The sequence below is a fragment of the Haliotis asinina genome, chromosome 3, assembly GCF_037392515.1.
Source record: "Haliotis asinina isolate JCU_RB_2024 chromosome 3, JCU_Hal_asi_v2, whole genome shotgun sequence".
Classification (NCBI taxonomy): Eukaryota; Metazoa; Mollusca; class Gastropoda; order Lepetellida; family Haliotidae; genus Haliotis; species Haliotis asinina.
The window spans coordinates 82,853,063-82,875,116 of record NC_090282.1 but is presented as its reverse complement, the minus strand read 5'-3'; the positions used below and the strand labels follow the sequence as shown (position 1 = coordinate 82,875,116).

Below are 22,054 nucleotides of genomic sequence, written 5' to 3'. Positions count from 1 at the left end.
ATATTCAAACCATTTCAAAAATAGCGTGTGTAGTTTTATTACGCTCACCCACAGTGCATGGCATAGATACTGAAGGATCAGACCTTAGGAGTCACGAGAGCTTGTGTCTGTGATCACTAGTCTTCAAAATTAACTATACAAATAAAATGTAAGTATGTCTCAAAGTCCCCGAACCACAATATTCTCCCCACTGTAAGCCTTCTCTGCAATGCTGAAGTTAAAAGAAAAGAAGCAAGTCTAGATTTCCTCAGGTTCTCGTTCTCCGGGAGTTCCTTTTCAATATATATATATATATATTCAGAAACTAAGCAAAGTCTTGTAACATGTCAGCACATTGATGTCTCTTTTCCTAAATTAAACTTGCACTTCTGCACTAACAGCTTGGGAGAGGGATATCTGGAGGTCAAAACTCCAACTCCAAAACACTTTCAGTCGTTTAAAGCGTATAATCACATTCCATCAGATGATCCATCCAACGCCACACCGCCAAATGAAATATGGTGTAATTGTTCCTGAACTGACACCCGTATCGTGCTCTGGCTTGCAGTTGCACCAAGAGCCCAGTAGATACAGCCCGGTTTTTCGTCTGTGCCACGTCCGTTTCACGTACAGCCAATCAAATCCTTCCACCTTGTAGCTGCTCTCTGCTTTTGAGGAAGTCGCGTGGCGACCCGACCGGCAACTACAACCATAGCATTCGAGTCGTTTAGCCGCCGATTCAGGGCGTTGAAAAGAGTGGCAAGTCAGAGAAAATACCTCATAATGATAGTGGCTACGATTGTTTTAGTCGTGGCTTTGCCATTTTATGTATTTGCGGACGATGCACCCAAAGGACCGAAAGTGACTGAGAAGGTTTGTTGATGAAAGAAGTAATGTTTATCACTAGCCTATTAAGTGAGAACCACGTTGAAAGTTTCGCCTTTTATACAAGAATCTGTGAATATGTACTCGAAATTTAAAATTGTTCAAAGTAATATAACAACAGAATCATTTTCAAAGAGCGCAAGTCAGGATCGATATATATGGGGTAACTAGTACTAAAAGTTGTCTCCCTTAGACTAGGGTCCAAATATTGGATTTTCCTTCAGAAGCTGAGTATGCCTTTCGTATATTTGTGAAAAGAGGAAAAATTTCCAACCGTAACCGCGGGGTTACTTTTTGTTTTGTTTTTTTAATCATTCGGTGCCGTACAATATATGTTTTTCTTTATTGAAAACATATATCCTAACATTAAAACCTGAGGAAATCATAATAAATAGAAGACTTTCAAGCAGGGCAGATCTTTTATATGAAAGTATATCTAACTGCTATAGGTTTGTTATGTGGGGAGCCATGAAGATTCTGTTGTCCTCAGCAACCCATGCTTGTAATGCAATAGTGGTCTAGATTCAAGGATCGGGTGGTCAGGTTTGCTTGATCGTATGGAAATTTAGTAGATTGATGTGTGTGATGTCGGTCACTGGATTGCCTGCTGGAGATGAGAGTGTTTACAGAGAGAAACCATATATTTTGGAACTGCTAAGTGGGACGTCAAACATATAGTAGCCTAAAGTGTTCAATTGTCACACTGAGGATCTTGTTTGACTTCCCCATGAGTACAATATGTGAGGCCCATTTCCGGTGTCCCTTGCTGATATAATTTTGCTGAATAATTGCTGAAATATTGCTAAAAGCAGCGAAAACTAAACTCATGCAGTCATGCAACCAGCAAACTAATGTATGTGGTGTTGTATATTTTAAACATATCATAAAATGATGGTTCTATGTTCTTGTCAGGTGTACTTTGACATTACCATTGGTGGAGAGGAAGCTGGACGAATTGTTATTGGTCTCTTTGGAAAAACAGTCCCCAAAACTGTTAAGAATTTTAAGTCACTGGCTGAAGGTTTTGAGGTAAGGACTATCAAGTGTTGTGAACTGTTGATCTTGCTTTTGTAACAGTGCCAGAACTAGAATGCCAGAATTTGGACTCGTTAAACATCATGCTTGTAGTCAGGCTGAGATATGAGCAAAATGGGGATGGAAGCCCAGCTTCGACTTGGCTGGTAGCTTGTGTGATCTTAATGACATTACATGTTGAAACTTGATTTGCTTGTTGTAAGGTCATATATTTACAGGCTTTCATGTAACAGTTTTGTGATGTTTGGTGTTTCAAATATGCCATGAAATGTGAAAATAATGACCAAAGATTTGCAAGTTTGAAAAGTGCAGGAGCAGATGTCACATCAGTACCATAATATGGCAGTAGGCTTACTGACATATTACGCTATTACCACCTTAATTATAGTGGTCCCCGTTAGGTGTATTTATTTTATTTTTCATAGCTTTATGCAAACAAAATGTGATCCATCACCTGGCTCCTGACTATGCTAAACTATAACACTGATGTGCAGTGTGGAAGGACTTTGTCTTAGCTTTGTACTTTGTAGCTTTTGTCTCAGGATCGCATAACTCGTTATCTATCCTGGGAGAACACTGGATCTCCACTCCTGGTCTTCCAGTCGAGAGTTCGTCAGTGTTGATGATTCACTCATGCATCTTTCAACCACTGACACAGGTCATTTTGAGTTTACAATGAACATGGTATTTGTGGTGCATTCATGCATTTCACACTTTGCCACAGTGTCAGTATGGCAGCCATGTTGAGTCAGCCAAGGTTTACAACATCAATGTCCCTTCTTATCCCCATCAGCAAAGTGATACTCAAAACCAAATCTTAAATGCTGCAGCTTTATGTATCTGCGTGGTTGCTAGGCTTATGCACATGATGCAGGACAAAGCAGGTGGCACTGGCAAGGGAGGTTACTCTGGCTTAATCCTGGGTGTAACTAGAGGACAAATTGTATTGTATCAATATACAAGGCGCACATGGGAGAAAATGAATACTTTAATATTCGTTGCTGGGATACCACTACAATGTAGGATTTTTCTGTTGCTGTTTGTTTGCTTCAGTGCTGTAGATTAGTGTAATGAAACTGTCAATTTCAGGATGGAGCGAAAACTCTTACCTACAAAAACAGCAAGTTCCACCGTGTTATCAAGGACTTCATGATCCAAGGGGGTGACTTCACTCGTGGAGATGGAACGGGAGGTACTTAATATTTGTGGATCCTCATTTGGAGAGAATGTGGATTGAATATCAGAGGTCACAAGATACAAAGTATTCATCATGTTGGATTGGAGACAAGACACATGATAATTTAGGATTTGTTGTATACATGTGTATTGTCAGTCATCATGGTCATACACTGGAATGTACTTGTAGTACATATCCTTGAGTTCACCATAGTTACATAGTTACTTCCCTTAAGTCAGATGTCATGCTTTGACGTGACTGAAATAGTACTCAAAACAGTTTTAAAAACCCATATACCTGGAACATTATATAGTTACTGTGAATATTCCATCATATGTTGTTAGAGAGGGATATTTTAGAGTTGGATTAGATGAAACAGAGACGTTTTCTTCCTTTTGTTGAGAAGTCATCCTTGCAAAACTGAAATGATATATACTGATTTGAAAATCTCAGTTGCTTCCTAATTGTGATGGACATTATCAGTAGACTTGTGTATCTGCTTCTGAGAATGCCTAGATAATTCCCTGTGTTGAGACAATGATGTCCTTTTCATCCAGGCAAGAGCATCTATGGAGATCGCTTCCCAGATGAAAACTTCAAACTGAAGCACTATGGTTCAGGCTGGTTGTCAATGGCTAATGCTGGCAAGGATACAAATGGTTCACAGTTCTTCATCACAGTTAAGAAGACTGAATGGCTGGATGGGCGACACGTTGTTTTTGGGAAAGTTCTTGAAGGAATGGTGAGTGTCCTGGTGGTGATTTGCTGATTTAAGGGTTACAGTATTTTTCAGGGCATTGTCATTTGCAGAAGCTTGGGGTCTTCCATTAAAAGACAGCACTAATTTTTTAAACAGACTTCCATACTTTATTGGAGACCAGATGCTTATTGTGCTTACTGGATGTACCATAATTCATCATTAGTGAATATTGTGTCAGTTTGGGGAACTTTCCCTTATAAATCTATTTTTGGGTCAAGAGAGAATATATCATAAGGAAGGGCAATGGGGTAGCCTACTAGTAAACACATATAAGATGATCCATGACCTGACAAATGACCCCAATTTGCATACTTGGGAACGCCCCACAGAACGATCCACTTGAAACAAGAGGGAGACAGTTTGTCTGATAAATATTGAGAAGTTCATTTTCCCCGTGCGTTTCACGCATGAATTGTTATAGCACACTCGATTTGGGAACAGGTACAATCCCAAAGAATTGAGTCAACACAATATTCTGAGCAAATATATTTAGGACCACCGATCCATTTCACGAAGCAAATAACATTTTCCTGGGTTTTTTTAAACAAAATTGTTGAATATCTAAAATGCTTGTCAATGCCCCAATCATCTATTTGTCTTCGTCTTAACTAAACGTTAGAATGGAATATCAGTATCCTATGCCTGAAATTGCAGTCTTATGATTCGAAGGAATACGTGGTGTTGATTTCATGTCATGGTTAGATAGATAGATAGATTGGATATTTAAAGAGCACACATATCCATGCACTAGTGCATGCTCAAGGCGATGGTTAGCATGTATTGCATGTGCATAATCGTCAAGCTACCTACCCAGTTCGTTGTACCACCTCTCTTGTCACAAATGCGTTTAGTGCGCAGGATCATCTAATATGTGTCTAGCAGTAGCGGTTTAAGCATTCGCTGTCATGCTAAGGACCTGGGATCGATTCCCCACATGGGTACAATGTGTAAAGCCCATTTCTGTGTCCCCTGCCATGATATTGCATGAATATTAATAAAACCGATGTAAAACACACTGACTCACATTTACAGGAAACATTCTCCATATTTATTTGACACCTGGTGCTAATTAGAGTTTAGAGGCAGTGAATTTATTTCTTACACTTCTGCTTTAACCCCAGAACATATTAGAGACGTGGAGTTTATTAGAGGAAATACCATTACAATTAGGAGATTAGCATGCTGTGTTGCAAAAATGAGTTACATAACTAAATTATAATAGCCCAACATTTGATTTAAAATCGAACACCTTCAATTTCATTACAATATACCTCTGATTTTCCAACACAGTATGTTTATCTTCAGTCCACCTTAACCGTGTTTTTAGAGTTTAAGAAAATTGCAGGTATATAACATGATCTACCTGTGAATGACTTTGATTAACTTACCACAATCCAGTATTAAATGAAGTCATACTGGATTGGAATGTATAGCCAAACCTGAGAAAACTGGACATTCTTGTACTTAGTGTTATTATGTCATCCATATTTTTTTATCCTCCTCCATTACCAAACCTGTTAAGTGTGGAGAGTGTGATACATTTTACTACATTATCTGGCAAACCTTCCAACACTAGCCAGTGCTTTCTATTAACAGTGTATGCGGACACTAAATATTTGACTGTTCACTGTGCCCAGCATCACAAAATTGACAAATTAATGAAGAGTCAGTTTGAACTGTGTGGTCAAAGTGAAGTCTCTGAGGATCGGCAGTGTTGTGTACATTTCTATCTTTAAGAAAGGTATGGCACTTTATGGATGACAGTGTGTTTATTTCACTATTATGTTTCAGTTCAGAATATGTTCTTATGCCATTGTTGAGGAAGAGTGAAGTACTACATAATGGTGATTTTATGTGTTTTCCTAACCTAATGCATATTTCACACATGGTCTGCTAGGCCATGTAGTTTTAGGTCAAAAGAGGGTCAAAAGCGAGACATTTCAAAGACGAGGTCCGCATATTTCTCATGCTTTACCTGAATCTTGCAAATCACCTTGCTTTCAAGAGGGACAGAAAATTCAATGGTATAAATAATTTCATTGGCTTTGACAAAAAGGACAAGATCAAGTTTGATGACTGGAATTCGTCTCAGGCTGCATATGGGCCTATTCCAGAGAAGTTTGAAATATCATTTTCCATGATGCCCTGGACATGTTATGGGGCGTACGATGGATGGACCTCGGGGTCAAGCTACAGGCATGGTGGAGACGATAGTAAAAGCAGCGAGCCATGCCATCATTTCTTTTAAAGGTCACATGCAACGTTAAACAAAACTTTGCAGATTCTGATACCTTTTGGTATGCACATACTGAAAGAAATCATCAAAAATGTCAATTCAACCTTTAAAGTTGAAAAAAACACGAAGAAAAAAAGCCTGCGAAATCAGAGTTCAAACGATTCACTAAATTTCCCCTTGCGCTGGGGGAAAAAGTGGTTTCAACGGATGTGCTGCGCTGCGCCCATAATGCATCCACAGTGAATAGGTTCGCGGAGCTTGAAACAGTATGCATGCCTGGAGTATTGGGTCGTGAGCAGTAGTCTAATCTTGGTTTTGTACGCAAACAAGTAAATAATCTACTCATTTCATGAAAGAAGAATTCTTTAAGAATCACATTCTGGTGATTGCAAGTAGGAAATGACTGGTCCTGAACAGCAAAAAGGAAGCCCGTGGTTTCACATTTGAGACCAGCTGACGTCATCCCGGCAAAGGAGTGGGTGGGAATGCTGTTCCATTCCACACAGTGCATGTACACATAATGCAATGGCTTCTGAGAAAGCTTCTCCACAAAGGACCGACTCTGAGCAGATTTAAAGAAGGAGTTCAGCTGGTTTACTCCCATTGCTGTACTGTCCAGCAGTAGTTCACCATCAACAAAATCAACCTCAAATTTCAGATTTTGTCCAACAACCTTGGCACGCTTAAAATGGCTGTGGAATTCCTTGCTCTCATCATGAGTCTTGATGTGCAAAAGTGCACAATAAGATTCAATCATGAAGAGATTCCATATTAATCAAACCCCAACCTCCAGAATTGATTGGCATACGAAAAAGATTAAGAGAGGAACAAGGGTGGTGTGCTCTGTTATCAGACATGATCCTTCTGGTCAGGTGGTCAAGGGGATCTGTGCTGAGGAGGTCTGGGATGGTAGCCCTCCTCCCTGTTGAGCAGAAAACTCAAAAGATTTAAAGGACTAAAGGCATCCCCCTGAAATATTCCCCTTCTGATTGGAATAGATTGCGATTATTATTATTGTTTTGACTTATATATTTTTTTTTGTTAAAACTTGAATTTTTGGTGGTTTCTTTGCGACCTTTGTATAGAGAGAGTACTGTGGATTGGTGCAAGTCTAGATTTTTGGTTGTTGCTGGGTGTAAGGCAGTTAGACATGATGGTTTGTCAACGAACATATGCGGGTGATGCTGGATTTCTCCGGAGGGGTGTGGTAGAATGAATTTAAAGTTTTCACTCATCACACTGAAGACTTGTGTTCGATTCCCCATGTGGGTACAATGTGTGAGGCCTATTTCTGAGTTCCCCCACCTAGAATATTGCTAAGAAAAGGAGTAAAACATGAACTCCAAGAAATTTCAGATCTGCCAACCCATTACTTCTGCCTCCCTATAAACTCAGAAATATTGGTCATGGATCCTTAGCTCAAACATTCAGACATTGAATCTGCTGCAGTTGTCAAGTTTAAGTCTCTCCCAACATTGTTTTTGCTACTGACTCTAATGTGTTTGGGCTTAGAGCATGGCCAAATGTTGTATTATATTATCAGGCTTGACTACAGTATAAGAGCAGTGTTGTAAACTCCCTAAACTGTCAGCCAGACAACTGGTAAATTACCAGACAGGTTGGAAGATGCCAGTCCAGAACTCTTTGGATTAAGAAAAACAATAAGATTAAAAAGAGGAGGGAAACTGCATAATGTTTTCAAATCTGTTTCAGTCAAGGCTTTAGTCACTATACTCAGATTCGTCCAAGACCTTTGGACATGCCTGGATGGTCAGGCAGATGGGAGTTTGCAGTGCTGATAACAATCTATACCAAAACATCCCACCATAATATAATTAAGGTGGTGTCATCCATAATGTGGCCTACCTTTTTTTATTTCTCAACAACTTCTAAAATGCCAAACAGAGCATTTTTGTGGTATTTCAAAAATGAACTCCTGCAGGACTGATCTGCGTTGAAAGCTTGTATTTCCTTTATATTTCTGTCCAGTGGAGGGATATGTTTTCTTCCACAGAGGAAATGTCAAAAATGTATCAGAAATGTTAAGTAGAGTTGTACAAGTTCATTTGTATTTCTTCTGCAGGAAGTGGTACGCAAGATTGAAAAGGTCAAAACCAGTTCGGGAGACAAGCCAGCCAAGGATGTAATAATTGCAGATAGTGGAAGTCTTAAAGTGGAAAAACCATTTGCTGTGGAAAAAAAATCAGCTGACTAGAAAACACCTGTTGCTGTGTTGGCTATCCAAGGTTTGAGGCGTTACATCTATCTAGAAATACTTTTATTGAAAAAGCCAGAAAATTCTATTCCATATGTTTAGTTATTCAATTTACCAAGTTTAAAAAGAACTCAACAATACTTTGTCAGCTGAAAACATTTTCATGACTATTGAAATGATTGTTTGAAAGCCTCATGCTTTGGGTACTTGTGAGAGTGTGCATATATGTTTGTGAACTTGTGAGAACAGAAGTTGTCAATATGTTCAGATATATTAATTGTTACAGGTTCTTTGAATAAAATGTACTATGGTTTACATTCATTAACTATGAATTAATAAAATATATGCAATATTATGTACAGTCTGGACAAATGTGTAAGTCCTCTGTACCTGATGTGACCAAGGAGCCAATGGTCCACAACAGATGAGTGAAAATATCCTTTATTCTACCCATTTCCTCTAGCAGGCTCATACGCTGTCATCAGGCAGGTAGTGATGCACAGTTGAGTCCAAAATTGTTCATCTTGTAGCATTGAAAAAAAATGGTTATGAATGAATATGTCATCAACTATTTGCAATCAATGGTGTCAATACACTACTGTTTTTACATAACATAATGTTTGAAAGTTTTCAATTCTGTGTAATGTGTTAGCTTTATCAAATTTGGAAACTTCTTGAATGAGTTATTTTAGAATTTGTTCAGCCATTTTATGTGTTCCATGTTTGATGTGTCTTCCTAGACGCTGTGTGCAAGAGGAATTTTATTTATTTGTTTAAGTGTAGACCATTTTTACTGTGGACCATTGTTGCATCTTTACATGTCATGTACTCAAATGACAGGTCATTTCGAAACTCTGGAATAAAAGTTTTGTAAAGATTCTATGGTGCATGTGATGATGTGGGATGTTGTCTTAAGAATGTTTTGCTTGTTACAAGGAATGATGGCCAGACTTTGACTTTGTTCCCCGATTCAGTATATCCTGTCAAGGTGCACATGTATCTTGAATCACTGGATTTTCAGATCCAGACTTCGTAGTTTACAAGCGACCATTATGTAGTTGGGCTGTTGCTGAGTGCATTGTAAAATAACCAACAGATGTGATGGTGGCTAATATGTAATTATGCAAATATTAACAAAAAGAAACCTGATTATTCAGATGAGGTCCCCATGGCTCATGAAGGTTATGAAAAGCTGGGATAATGATTTGAGTGGAACAGCGGAGTGTGGATCATAATTTTGGCAACAAAAACAAACAAGTCTTGAATTAATGTAATGAAAAGAAGCTGAGAGACTTTCATCATGTTCAGACCTAAACTGCAGAAGTCTAGGCTTGCCACACATTGTAGGCTTGCATTGACGTTCCTGGATATGTTTGTTTCAGGGTCTATATGACACACTTGGGTTTAACCAAAGTGCTAAGTGTGTATTACTTGCTGCAATATATACTGACTTGACACGTCACTCAAACCTTTACACTTCATGTGTTGTTGGAGATACATATTGTACTGCTGTATGGGGACAGTCTGTCAATAATTAAGACTGGGCAATCCATTGATCAACAAAATAAGCATTGAGCTGCTCATGAAGTACAATGACACATCCACCAAGTAAGCAAGTCATCCACCTGATATTGTCGGTAGCCTCCATTGACAAGCATGGGTTCCTGAAGACCAATTTTTACCTGGGACCTTCACAGGGTGCTACAGATAGGTAGATGAGAAGGAGCGCAAAGCGTTCATCTACAATTTTAACATACTGAAAACTTTCTGTTCCACTGAACTTTGTGTAAAATCCATTCTGTTGTCTGTTACAGCTACATTTCTAAAACAGTAAAACCACACTTTTTCATATGTAAATGCCTACAGTCTGTACAGAGGCATGTCCTGGAGTGTTTTAATATGCTATTTCCTTGATCATACACCCAGATGTGTATCTCCAGCATATGAGATATTCTTTAACCCTGGTGTGTATTCACAAACATAGGCATTAATCTGTGCATTAATGCGTCCCTGATTTATCTGACCACAGATGTTCAGTTCAGGAATGATTGGCATGATAGGTTTGTCTTGTTTGTTGCGGACCATTGGAATCAACAATCCAGCTACATGGTGATGGTCTAAATAATCAAGTCTGGACCAGGCAGTCCAGTGATCAACATGAAAGTGTATCCTAGCAAGACACTCATTTCACTAAACTCAGTGAATATTGAATCAGTTGCATCACTGCCAGTTCTAACGTGTCGTTCAAAGTGCCCATTAAGCTAACAAAAAGTTATATTTACCTTAGAGTATAATTGACCTCACAATGTTTTATTTGTGACTGTCAAATTTCAGGATGTTCCAATACATTTTGTTTGTAGTATATGATAGTTTAGAGGTAAGTGCTGATCCCAGGAGCATTAAACCAAGCTCATGTGAAATCAGGTGGAATACAAGGCAAAACAAAAACATGTAATCTATGAACAACACTTTAGTTAATAACCATTTTGAAATCTGAATTATAATACAACATACATACTTTATAATTACATATGCCATATGTACACAACAATGTAACATAATAACATAGATTTACTTCAACAAAATGACAGCACAATATTTGCTTGTTGAGAAGTAGCAGCCCTAGCTCTACATGTATCCATGCAGATTGTTTCAGTCCAGTGTCCACTGAGATGTACCCGAAATGTGTAACCTACCCACTGGGCCATATCTTCAATGTCCACTGACCAAACAGTGTCAATACTGCACTCTTGTTTCACTGAAAATATATATCTCTATAAGTACATATCTTTCATGATATATCTCTTAAATATCCATGTTGACATGCGGTTTGAATTTGTCAGATTTCAAGACATTTGCCCGCTGAAGACAATATTTGAAAAAAACAAACAGTTAATGTTATTAATATCAAAGAAGTGAAATAATAGCTATTAAGAAAAAAATAGATTCTATAATATATATTTACAAATATCAAATATATGTTTAAGTAATATTTAAAATGAACAGTAACAAAAAAGGGATATATATATATATATTTTCACATGTTAACAATGATAAAATTATGAGGCATTAACAGTTGAAGTGTGCCATTTATTGTATTTACTAATCAAATGTTCTATGTGCCTATATATATATTCAAAACATGTCAAATTAATGCCTAAAGATACCTATTTCCTATAAACACCATTTGGTGATGAAAAGCATCCATTCCTTTAATTACATGAATAGCTGCAAAGTTGCTGATGTGACTTCAATGAATATTTATCCTCCCAACTTTACTATACTAGCAACAGTTAAAATAACAATCAAAATTCTCATGATAGACTTTTAACTGTCTTGGTCTAGACTCAGCTGATGTCAGTTTTGGTAAATAGCCAAGCATTTACTCTTCATCCATGTCTTAAGTCTCCCCGCTGGACATACCTACATGAGGGGGGATGTCTGTAGTACTAAGTGATTGTCAAGATTCCTGTTAAGGTGTCTTCTTATTGCATAGTGCCTGTGTTACTAGCCTTCCTCCAATGCCTGTCCAATATCACCTCACTTTCAAAACATGAAAGAAAAATTGTTTGCTTATCACATTTGAGTGAATGCGTATGTCAAGCTTATCATTTTTAATCACTGGTCCTTTGTAGGTCTGGATTATGCTATCTACTAGACCTAATTGTCTAGACAGGAACTGGTCTGGATCAAGGTGTCTACTAGACACTTGTCTAGACAGGTGCTTGTTGTGTTCTGGATGAAACTATCAACTAGACCTACTTGCCTAGCCAGGAGCTTGCTGTAGTCTGGATCAAGCTGTCCACTAGACCTACATGTCTAGCCAGGAGCATGTTGTGGTCTGGGTCAAGCTGTCTACTAGACCTACTTGTCTAGGAAGGGCCTTTGTAGGTGTGAGTCAAGCTATCCACTAGACATACTTGTCTAGACAGGTGCTTCTTGTGGTCTGGATCAAGCTATCCACTAGACCCACATATCGACATTTCTATCAGAATACCAAGTGATGGAAATAGTACAAGAGAAATAATGTCACCATATTCTGCCTGATACTTGTCAGTCATTTCTTTCTTTACATTTCCCAAGACACAGGATTCTGACAGCAAAATCTGGTTGCAAGGAGGATGTTCAATGACTTGAAAGCAACAGTCATGCATTGTAATCCTGGGCAACAACAGACTTGCACACAGGTGCATTGTCCTGGTAGGAGAAGATACCTTTAGTTAATTTGGTATCTAGCCTGGATATGCTTGTACATTTGCTGTGGCATTGTATTGGTCACTTATGGTTCAGCATTTTGGAGATAATCCGTACAAGGACTCCTTTGTAATCCCAGAACACTGATGAGCTTGTCAATGTTGGGGAGGATAGTGAGTTGTTTCTGCTGCTGCTAAGTTTTCAGCTGAAGATGCTGAATCCAAACTCATCCGAGTTTACAACATGTCTAGGAAATCAGCTGGCATTATCAAAATGATGTACATTCTCATCAGAGGTTATCAACTTTGAGAGGTTCTTATGAGGACTTGGAGAACCTGGAACCAAGCGAACTGAAACCTTTGTAAAAATCACTTCCAGTTCACTCCTGAGAATGAACATAGTTGTCTTATGAGAGAGGCCAAACCAACTGTACTGGCACTGTGACCAGAGTTATTGATCAACATGTCATCAGTGGTAGCAGGAGATCTTCATACTGTTGGATTATCTTTAAAGCAGTCTCTGGCATTACATGTAATCTTTTCAGGGTTTAATATGCATTCTTAACATTATCCTCCATCAAAATTTTAAGTTTCTCTTCAACGATGGTTTATAAGTATAAACAATGTTTCATACACCCTCTTGGAAGTTTACAAACACTACTTAGTCTTCTTGACCATGAGAACAGACATGGCTATTTTCCCGGAGAGCAAAATAGATTCAGTACAGAATGTCATAGGAAAGGTTTACTATTGAATAACTTTCCTAATCTTGATACTATGCCAATTTACAGATAAGGAGCAGCATGAATTTCTATTTATCTTATTTACTACTGTCAGTGTCTGTATTAATATTTCCATCCAGTGTGATTAATAGGTTGATAGCATGATTTCAAATTCAAACAGTCCATGCTTACTGAAACTTTTATTGTAAAACATTTGAATACCTTTATAGTAATCTAGTGATATGATTAATAATGCCTAAACATATGTTTTGTCTTCTCGTAGTAAATAGTAAACATGTATATACATACTTCCAGTTATATTAATGTATGAGGTACATGCTGCTTGTGACATTTTAAATGTCCAGCTATCATACTCCACCCAGTCCGTATATAAGGGTGAGTGATAAGTGGACATTGAACAGTGAGGTTTATATGTTGTTTCAGCACTCACTTCAATAATGTCAAAATACGACAAAATTAAAATGAAAAGTCCTCAATAAACTACAGAAGAAAATGTCCAAGACCCAAGGACCCAAACTACAAAGGGAAGTTTTAAATATGTGCATATTTCCAACTCATCTGATGATACACTATATACAGTATTATTTTGTTATGTTTTTACTTCTTAATGATAACTACATCAATATTTTCTTTAAGTCCCATGAGATATGCTGATCACATCCAACTGTTGGTGTTGCAAATGGCCAGGGCGTTAACTAAAGTATCACATGTCACAACTGACCACAATGCATATATATGCAAATCAAACTAATGAGGTCAAAGGTTGAACCCTTGATTCAGGCTTCAAGGCAAATGCAGACATTAAGCAAACAGTCAGAATTAAGGAAAAATATTATTTACAAATAAACACTATCACAGACTAATATCATTAGGGGTGAAATGATCAGTTTATGTACCAGTAGTGTTGTACCATGATACAGTCCTATAACATGTTGGTATTACTGAGCTAATACTGAGACAGTTGCGGCAGAATGTTTCCTACTGCAGTTAATGTGACATATCCCATAACAGGCTAAGTGTAGTCCTAGGAAAACATCAGTAGTATTTAATAGATTTAAGGAAGCACATAAAGACATGCTTGTCTGTTCTAAGTTTTAAAGATCCTCCACGTCTGTAGCTGATAATCATTGAGAAACAAATGTTGATGAGGTTACATACATTGATAATTTGGTGTTGGCATGCTTTGGTCAAAATGTGAGGACATGCAAGCAAAACACTGGATTGGAATCACAAGTCTTTGGCAGTGATCACCTTCTTTATTTTACAGTAGCATGAAAATGGTATACCTGTAAGTATCTGCACTGAAAAACTGTTAGCATACAATACACAAGTTGATCATTAATAGACTTGTGATTCTTAGTTTTGCTTACAACTTCTAGAATGCCTCTCAAACAGTTCAAACGTCAAATGTTGCTAGGATAACTAGGAGATTAATTTTCTAAAACCTTCCTTAAATAATATCCGAAGGTAAGTAAAACCAGAAAACTGACCTCATCATCACAATACTGACACTGAACCAATCTTGTGTCACTGTAAATTTAGACACATATTGACCTTTCTAAGGTATGACATAAAAAGATCTGCCACATGAACTGGGAAACTAACAACTTTTTCCCTAAAAACAAACAAGTAAATAACTTTTTAGCTGATTGACATTTGTCAATAACAAAAATTTAATTCAAAACATATTAATGATCATCTGCAAAGTGTGTGGTCTAAATTTTAATTTTCCAGCTTGTAATCCATGACAAATATAATATGAAGACATGATGTACATAAGTTTATCATTTCACCCCTAAACTCATTCACATCAATGTAGTAAATCAGTTCTACGTGAAATATGTCAGGGATGTCAATGTGAAGACTGGACACAATGATTCCAATAAATCGTGATAAACAGATGTATGAGTCAGTCTAAGTAAACTTATCCCCAGTGCTTTTCGTTACACTCCACTACTCAGTGGTGGAGTGTAACGAAATACACTGAGACTAAGTTTACTTAGACTGATCTATGAGCTTCATGGCAGTTGGTGAAATGTAACGAAATTGAAGGTATAAAACGGTAGGTATTTTACTGAACACGCTGATAATCTGACAGCTCATGTAACAATATCATACTGTCACCAACATGAGCATTCAAATATAATGAACTTCAGAATGCTTAACTAAAAAGTGGATAAAATAACATGTAAAAAAAGTGATGCTTTGAAATACATGTATTTATACATACATATCACCTTTTTCATTTACAAGACAGATGATTAATAAATTTACATTCACATAGAAACAGCCTATAAAAATACTCTCTAATGCTAATCATTTGAAATTTACCCTCAGAAAAACATCAGTTGAACAGGAAAATGTACCAACAAAAATAATTTAGGTTGCCATGTTTACACACGTACATATCATTGGATTGACTGCAGTTGGCAAGGTATCAAAAGATTTACTCTGGATGATCTCAAAGGTAACATGTATAGAGAACAACTGTCCAGACACATTCTCACAGGTATCCTTTACAATGGCCACACAGTGGGGAAACTCACACAGTTAGAAAACTGCCCATACATAATTGCATTGAATTCACAACATCTGCAGAAAATTGTGTGGCATGTTTTGCTTGCACAAAATGCAACTTAGTTTCATATTTTAGTGAGTGACTGGGTTTTAGGTCTACTTTGAAAAGTGTATTCAGTTATATCATAGTCTTCTACCCAAAGACTCGTGTTGTCAGCCAGCGATCATAACCAAGGTGAATCTGGGAATCAAGGGAGGCAACTCTGTACAGCCAGCTGAGAACCACTGACACCAAACCTATTTTTGTAAGACAAAACTTATGTCTTGTAACCCAAGTATAAACTAATTCACTGAAAACAAGGCTCCCCAACTACCAGTTCTTGTCTCATTTCAAACAATGAACAGAGTGATGGTCAACTGAATGAAGGGCATCAGAAATCCTACGGTATCTGAATCATTCAATTCAATTCAATAATCTAAACAATATTATGATTCTCATCCACTGGAATCTTGCCAATGGGACCCTGCCTTACCAGCAGTTAGTGTTGGTATTGTCTATATATAGACAATAGGACATCAGTCAGTCCACATGATTCATTATTCTAGGCCCTATTCTCCAAAGGATCCTAGCCCTAAGATATCCTAACTTCGATCCTAGGGTCTAGGATAGGTGTCCTACCTTTTTCTCGAAAAGTATCCTAGGGCTAGGATATCCTAACTTAGGACAAATACTAGGATAGGTTCTGACTTATCCTAAGTCCATCTCAGTGGAAATCAACATGGTGTGCTACTTGATGTTCACCAATTTTGATGTTGTGAAAACTTAATCACAGCTGAATTTACAACAGCACGCAGTTTTTATGAGTTGAGAAGATTTCTTGAGTTTATATCACCAATTTGTCAGTTGCGAATAAGACTTACTTGTTGCAATACACATATTCTTTAGATCTACAACTGATATGTATATTTATTCTTACCTATTCTATCCCTTTGTAGTCACAACATGGCTCTTTTCTGTCACATTCCTCTGAAATGCCAATGTCAAGGCCAACAAGATAAGGGAAGTAACTTCTGTTTATTTCCTAAGTGAATTTTCACTTTGTGAGATGATGCATAATGAAAGTTGAAGTCATGATAATCATTACAAAAAATCAAATGAAACTATTTTTTGCACATCTTAATTCTCTTTTTGGCAGACTTTCAAAATCTGATGACAAATGTTATGTCCTAGTTTTATAAATGAATTTGATGTGATGAAAATACTGAATATGTTAACAATACTTAGATCTGATAAAATAGTTTAGATCTAATCGAGTACAAATTCACTCTGTTTTTCTGGATACAAGGTATGAATTTTTATTATAAATACAATTAATTACAATTTCTTGTAGATCAACTAAGTCCACCTAAAGCTGAATTTCACCACTTTCAAACCTTTTTCTTCGATTTCTAGTCTCACCATTTGTCTTCTAAACGAGATCGTAGCTGCCCTTACATATGTGTTTTTCATGCAATGAATTATAGATAATATTTAGGTGAACTTGATGAAGGTTTTTTCTATCTCACCTACGGAAGAGCTCGCTATCCTAGCTAGGATCTGTTACACAACTTAGGACAAGGTTAAGAATGGGTCTTATCTTAAACAACAGGATGTCATAACTCCTATCCTCACTAGTTAGGATCTGTCTTAGCTTGGACACTTTCGAGAATTGGCACCCTGGAAACCTGTGAAATGAGGGCATTATAAACTCTACAAAAGCTGTGTTACTGTAAAGGTGTTTAGCTTACGTTATGAGAGGTATTTTCAGTTTGTTTGTAGAGCATAAATAATTGCAGAAATCTGGAGAGTACCCATCACTGTAGAAATACTGGACTGTGAACCCCTGTAGACATCAGATGTGTGTGTTCAAAAAGGTCTCCATACTTTAGATTACTGTAGTTCAGTGATATGAAGAGATAGCATGTAGAAATAAGTCTCATAAAACACGTCCATTTTACGTATGCAAACAAATTAATATCATACTAATCTTCAAACACTGAATGCACAACTTCACACATCCACCTGAGAAAGCTAAAATAACAGATATATCATAATATGCCCCAAAGTTATAGCAAATTTGCACAGATATGATTCTTCACAAATTATGCATCAATGAAGTCAATACTCCCAAAGTAACATTTCATAAATATGCTCCACTGACCTAAATAATAACATCACTTTATTACCTGAGACTTACACATTTGTGATATGTTGCACAAAGCGGACTGACTGTCCAGCTCAGCAGTGCCCATACGGCAAGGTAGAAAACTACATACAGTCAAATCCTGATGAGTCGAATCACTGGGGACCAAGTAATAAGTTTGACTTATCGATGTAATCGAGATTTAGGTATGCCTTGAGTAGAAAAAATCATGACTGAATTTGGACTATTCCTTTCAGCACATTATCTCAAAATATAGTGCACTAATACATTAGGTGATACAGATAATGAAAACAAATAGTATATGTATGAACACATTTAAAAGCTAGCACAATGAAATACAAAATACATGTACCTCCAAAAATCACTGAACAAAATCTGTCACCAATGGACAGATATACATGGTACTAATCTGCCTTTTGAACTGTGAGCCGCACTGGTTTGTTAATTGGATCAGTTAGCTACACCAATTAACTTCTAATTGACTCATTTCAGCTTGTCTATACAAAATTGCTGTTGTGTAAATCTTGTGGGACCAAATTTCCTTCTTTAATCATCATATGTATTTATAAGACAAATTCCTGTAACCAGAAATCGCATGATGACAACTATAACAGAGAAAGGTCGGGGCCTACAGGTACTTCAAGCTATCCATAATATTAGAGATGCCAGCATTCAGCTCATCAGAATTTGACTGTAGTTCATATTAGTGTATTTCTAATTTCTTGATCAGCCAAATATTAACTGTGCTATATATCACTTGAATATTCCAGAGAGTTTTGTTTCTAATTTGTGAAATGATTTCCTTCCATTCTAAAGTCATTGATAATGCTTGTCTTACAATGTTTGTGTTTAGAGTGTTTTCTCTTTGGATGTTTCAGCCAATATACCTTTCATACTACACTTAAGAACAACGAAAATGAGCATCATACCGAATTGGGAAGTTTCACCTTTGCCTTCAGCATGTCAAATGAGTGCTTTACCACAGGACTCCCCATAACCATATTACATTGCCAGTATTGAAGACAAAGCTTGACAAATTAGTATAAATATGGTACAATCTATAGTACCTGTATACCCTTATCAGCTTGCATCACCAGTCAGTATTTAACCTGTGTATTCACAGGACGTTAAAGGAACAAGGATCACAATTAACTGAAATATTGCCCACTTGATGTAGTAACCATGATCAACATTTCTCCTTATCCTGGAATGAATTTTTAAAATAGACATCATCAGAAAACATACTTGGCCTTCCTCCTCATAAAAATGAATGTAATCTACTTAAATCCATATCTGGAAAAGAGACCAAAGCTGTGATGACTGGAAATGACATGATGTCCAATCCTGGTTACTACCTAGAGTCTGTGGCACATGTTCCCTGGTGACGTAATCACAATCTGTTGTAACCAGGACTGTTTCAGTAAATGCAGGTACCAGTAGCAGGTCCATGATGAGGCATTCATGTCTGTCTCGACAGCGGAGAAAATACAACCAGTTGCTCCAACATGGAGGGATAGGGAAGAATGTACATTCACAAATATATATATACTCCTTCAAACAATTTATACAATCACATTTCACAGTAGGTATTGCGTTTCATGGAACACTTGTCAAGGAAAAATCATGTCTTGATCCAACACAGCCCGTTGTAGGTCACTAGTATTTTCACCAAATTGTGCAGTTCTTGATGTGATAACAGTTTGGATGGAATAAAATATTTCCTTGATAAAAGTCCATCCATCTTGAAAGACTTCATTCTTCCTGTTGGCATTTTGAAAATTGGGTATTAATTTCAGCATTGCTTCCTTCAAGACTTAAAACAGCTGGCACTCCAACAAGAACAACTTCAATTTCCATTTTTCACATACAGAAATATATCCTCCCAGATACATTATAGTAATGGGCAAGTAGTATCTAGGCTAGACGTTGAATCAGTCGTGAGGTGAAAATCTCCTCCTGAGCCGACTAGAAAATGGCTGCCATCATCTGTGGCACTCACTTCAGGTAAGACATGTTGCTATGGAGATGCAGGCTTGATCATGTTTTGCCAGAATCCTCATCTATGGTGTCCTGTTCACTACAGTCATCTTTGATGATGTTGTCCTGAGTTTCCCCGTCTTTCTCCATCTCCTCCTTCTCACTGTCCTCCTTATCCTTCCAGTACTTATAGTTGTCTTGGAGATGAGACATCAGTTCAGGGATGTCACTGAATTCTGCAATACAAGGCACACATCTGACTGTAGGATCCACTAAACATTACTGATGATATATGGTTTTATTCAAAACTCCTTGAATAAATTATACTGTTTCAGCAGAACTAAGTGATCAACATCATGAACATCACTCTACGCAACTGGGATACAATGACACATCAACTTACAATCCTGTTGCTTGTTTCTACTTTGAGTTAGGTCATACTTCAATGACAGTACTTACGATCCCATGCTTCAAACATGGTCTGGATGAAGACATCAATGAAGCTAGTTTGAGATTTGGGTATACTGCAGGACTTGCGGTCAAACACTGGCATCACTACTGGCAGCTTCCGCTCCTTCTCCTCGTCAGTCTGGAATGTGGATTAGAATCTGATCAGTAATTAAACATGCTCATCTTTTGTACATCATAGTACTGACATAACACTCTTTTCACTCTTTTAACATAGATAGTGCCCCGTGTTAGGTGACAGACCAATTTTATTTCTTGTTTTACCAATCTGCTGGTTGTATTTTTTTCAAGAAAAAGAACAGAAATTAATCCTCCCCACACCCCCTCTATGACCAAAAGGTAAAATTCTAATGTTTTTATTGGCCAAAAGTGTAAACTTAAAATGTTTTTAGATTGTTTTGTGCCCCATATACATTTCATAAATTGCCAAAAGTAAAGTACTTTTGTATTTTAAAAGGAATATTACTTGGAATGGGGATTTTTTTCAAAGGACAAAAATCTAGAAAACATGAAAAAAAATTGGTCTAGGTTTATAGTAGAATAGAGATAAACTGAATCTGAAGTGGTGATTAAATCTTATATTTGTTGTTTTTTAATCAACAATGAATGACTTCAAAATGTGATGACAGATGCCATTTAGGAAGTGGTCAAATGCAACATATGTCATATTTGGGATTTCACTTCCTCAGTAAAGTACAAATTCTAGTACTTTTTTGGTTGAGTCCCATTCGGGATTCGAACCTGCACCCTCAGAGTCAGGCACCTAATCGCCAGCACACAAAGTCAGCCGTCTAACCTGCTCAGCCACCGTGACTTCAAAATGGAAAACATGATAGGTTCTTCTGTGTTATGAAAGCCAATATTGCAAACTTCTGATGCAGGAGCACCTACCTGACTGAAGTACTCCTCCGCTATCCTCTTGGCCCACTCAACACACAAATCAAGGGGGCGAACTGGGTTGGAGACATCAGCACACTTTATCAACATGCGCTTGATGAGGGTGCGGTTCTCCGGGGTAGATAGCTGGGCCACAGAGAGCGGTGTGTCATATGATGTGTGACTGCTCTGTAACAGTATCAAGATATACTCAACATTCACATTGATCCTTCAAGTTAAAACATTCTAACTATATGTCACAAATACACAAATATTCTATTATGTCTCTTTTTTTCAGTCAGACATGTTTTCTTTATTTTGATGATTTTGGTTGATTTTTCAAACAAGCAACTAAAGCTAACGGTAACATAAATCTAGATCATCATCAGACTGGTTGTATAGCGAACTGCTAGATTTAGTTCACACGTAAGGATTGGAAGATATATATATCTCCATGTATGGAACACAAGATTCAAAGACCACTCAAAATACCTCTGACATCTCTTCCTCTGACCGGAGTGTACTTTTGTTGATACTATTTACAAACTTTGACAAATGCTCAAAATGCTGCTTCATTTCAGTTGCCAGCACCATGTCAATAATCATCTGTCGCATCTGACGATACTCGTCCCTGCAACAGTCACAGAGTCAATGGCTAACAAATCAAAGGAAGTAGGAGGTACAGATTATTTACAAAGTTAGGAGGCACAGACTTTTTACAAAGAAGGAGGTGGAGACTTTTTACAAAGTAGGGAGGTACAGAGGTTTTACAAAGTAGGGAGGTACAGA

The 22,054-nt window shown here is 37.4% G+C and overlaps 2 protein-coding genes across 3 annotated transcripts in view; one reads left to right on the top strand and one right to left on the bottom strand.

Moving 5' to 3' along the window:
- The first annotated feature begins 451 nt into the window (after window positions 1-451).
- On the top strand, window positions 452-9,166 carry LOC137278607 (peptidyl-prolyl cis-trans isomerase B-like). Its single transcript, XM_067811075.1, has 5 exons — window positions 452-852; window positions 1,777-1,893; window positions 2,989-3,091; window positions 3,634-3,818; window positions 8,156-9,166. Exons 1-5 carry the CDS (start codon window positions 763-765, stop codon window positions 8,285-8,287), a joined length of 627 nt encoding a protein of 208 aa, XP_067667176.1. The 5' UTR covers window positions 452-762; the 3' UTR covers window positions 8,288-9,166.
- A 1,576-nt stretch (window positions 9,167-10,742) lies between these two features.
- LOC137278606 (high affinity cAMP-specific and IBMX-insensitive 3',5'-cyclic phosphodiesterase 8B-like) overlaps window positions 10,743-22,054 on the bottom strand; it is a 182,851-nt gene continuing 171,539 nt past the window's right edge. For both annotated transcript variants that reach the window (XM_067811074.1, XM_067811073.1), the window contains exons 17-20: window positions 21,758-21,896; window positions 21,281-21,454; window positions 20,381-20,510; window positions 10,743-20,157 (exon numbers count right to left, since the gene is read on the bottom strand). In XM_067811074.1, the coding sequence (XP_067667175.1) occupies window positions 19,982-20,157; window positions 20,381-20,510; window positions 21,281-21,454; window positions 21,758-21,896 (619 nt within the window). In that variant the 3' untranslated portion in view covers window positions 10,743-19,981. The remainder of the gene's footprint in view (window positions 20,158-20,380; window positions 20,511-21,280; window positions 21,455-21,757; window positions 21,897-22,054) is intronic.

Excerpts from the sequence above, each read along its gene's own strand:
- LOC137278607 (XM_067811075.1), top strand. The coding sequence starts at position 763 with ATGATAGTGGCTACGATTGTTTTAGTCGTGGCTTTGCCATTTTATGTA. Across the intron at positions 3,092-3,633 it reads TCGTGGAGATGGAACGGGAG|GCAAGAGCATCTATGGAGAT; the intron begins GTACTTAATATT and ends CTTTTCATCCAG. Across the intron at positions 3,819-8,155 it reads GGAAAGTTCTTGAAGGAATG|GAAGTGGTACGCAAGATTGA; the intron begins GTGAGTGTCCTG and ends TTTCTTCTGCAG.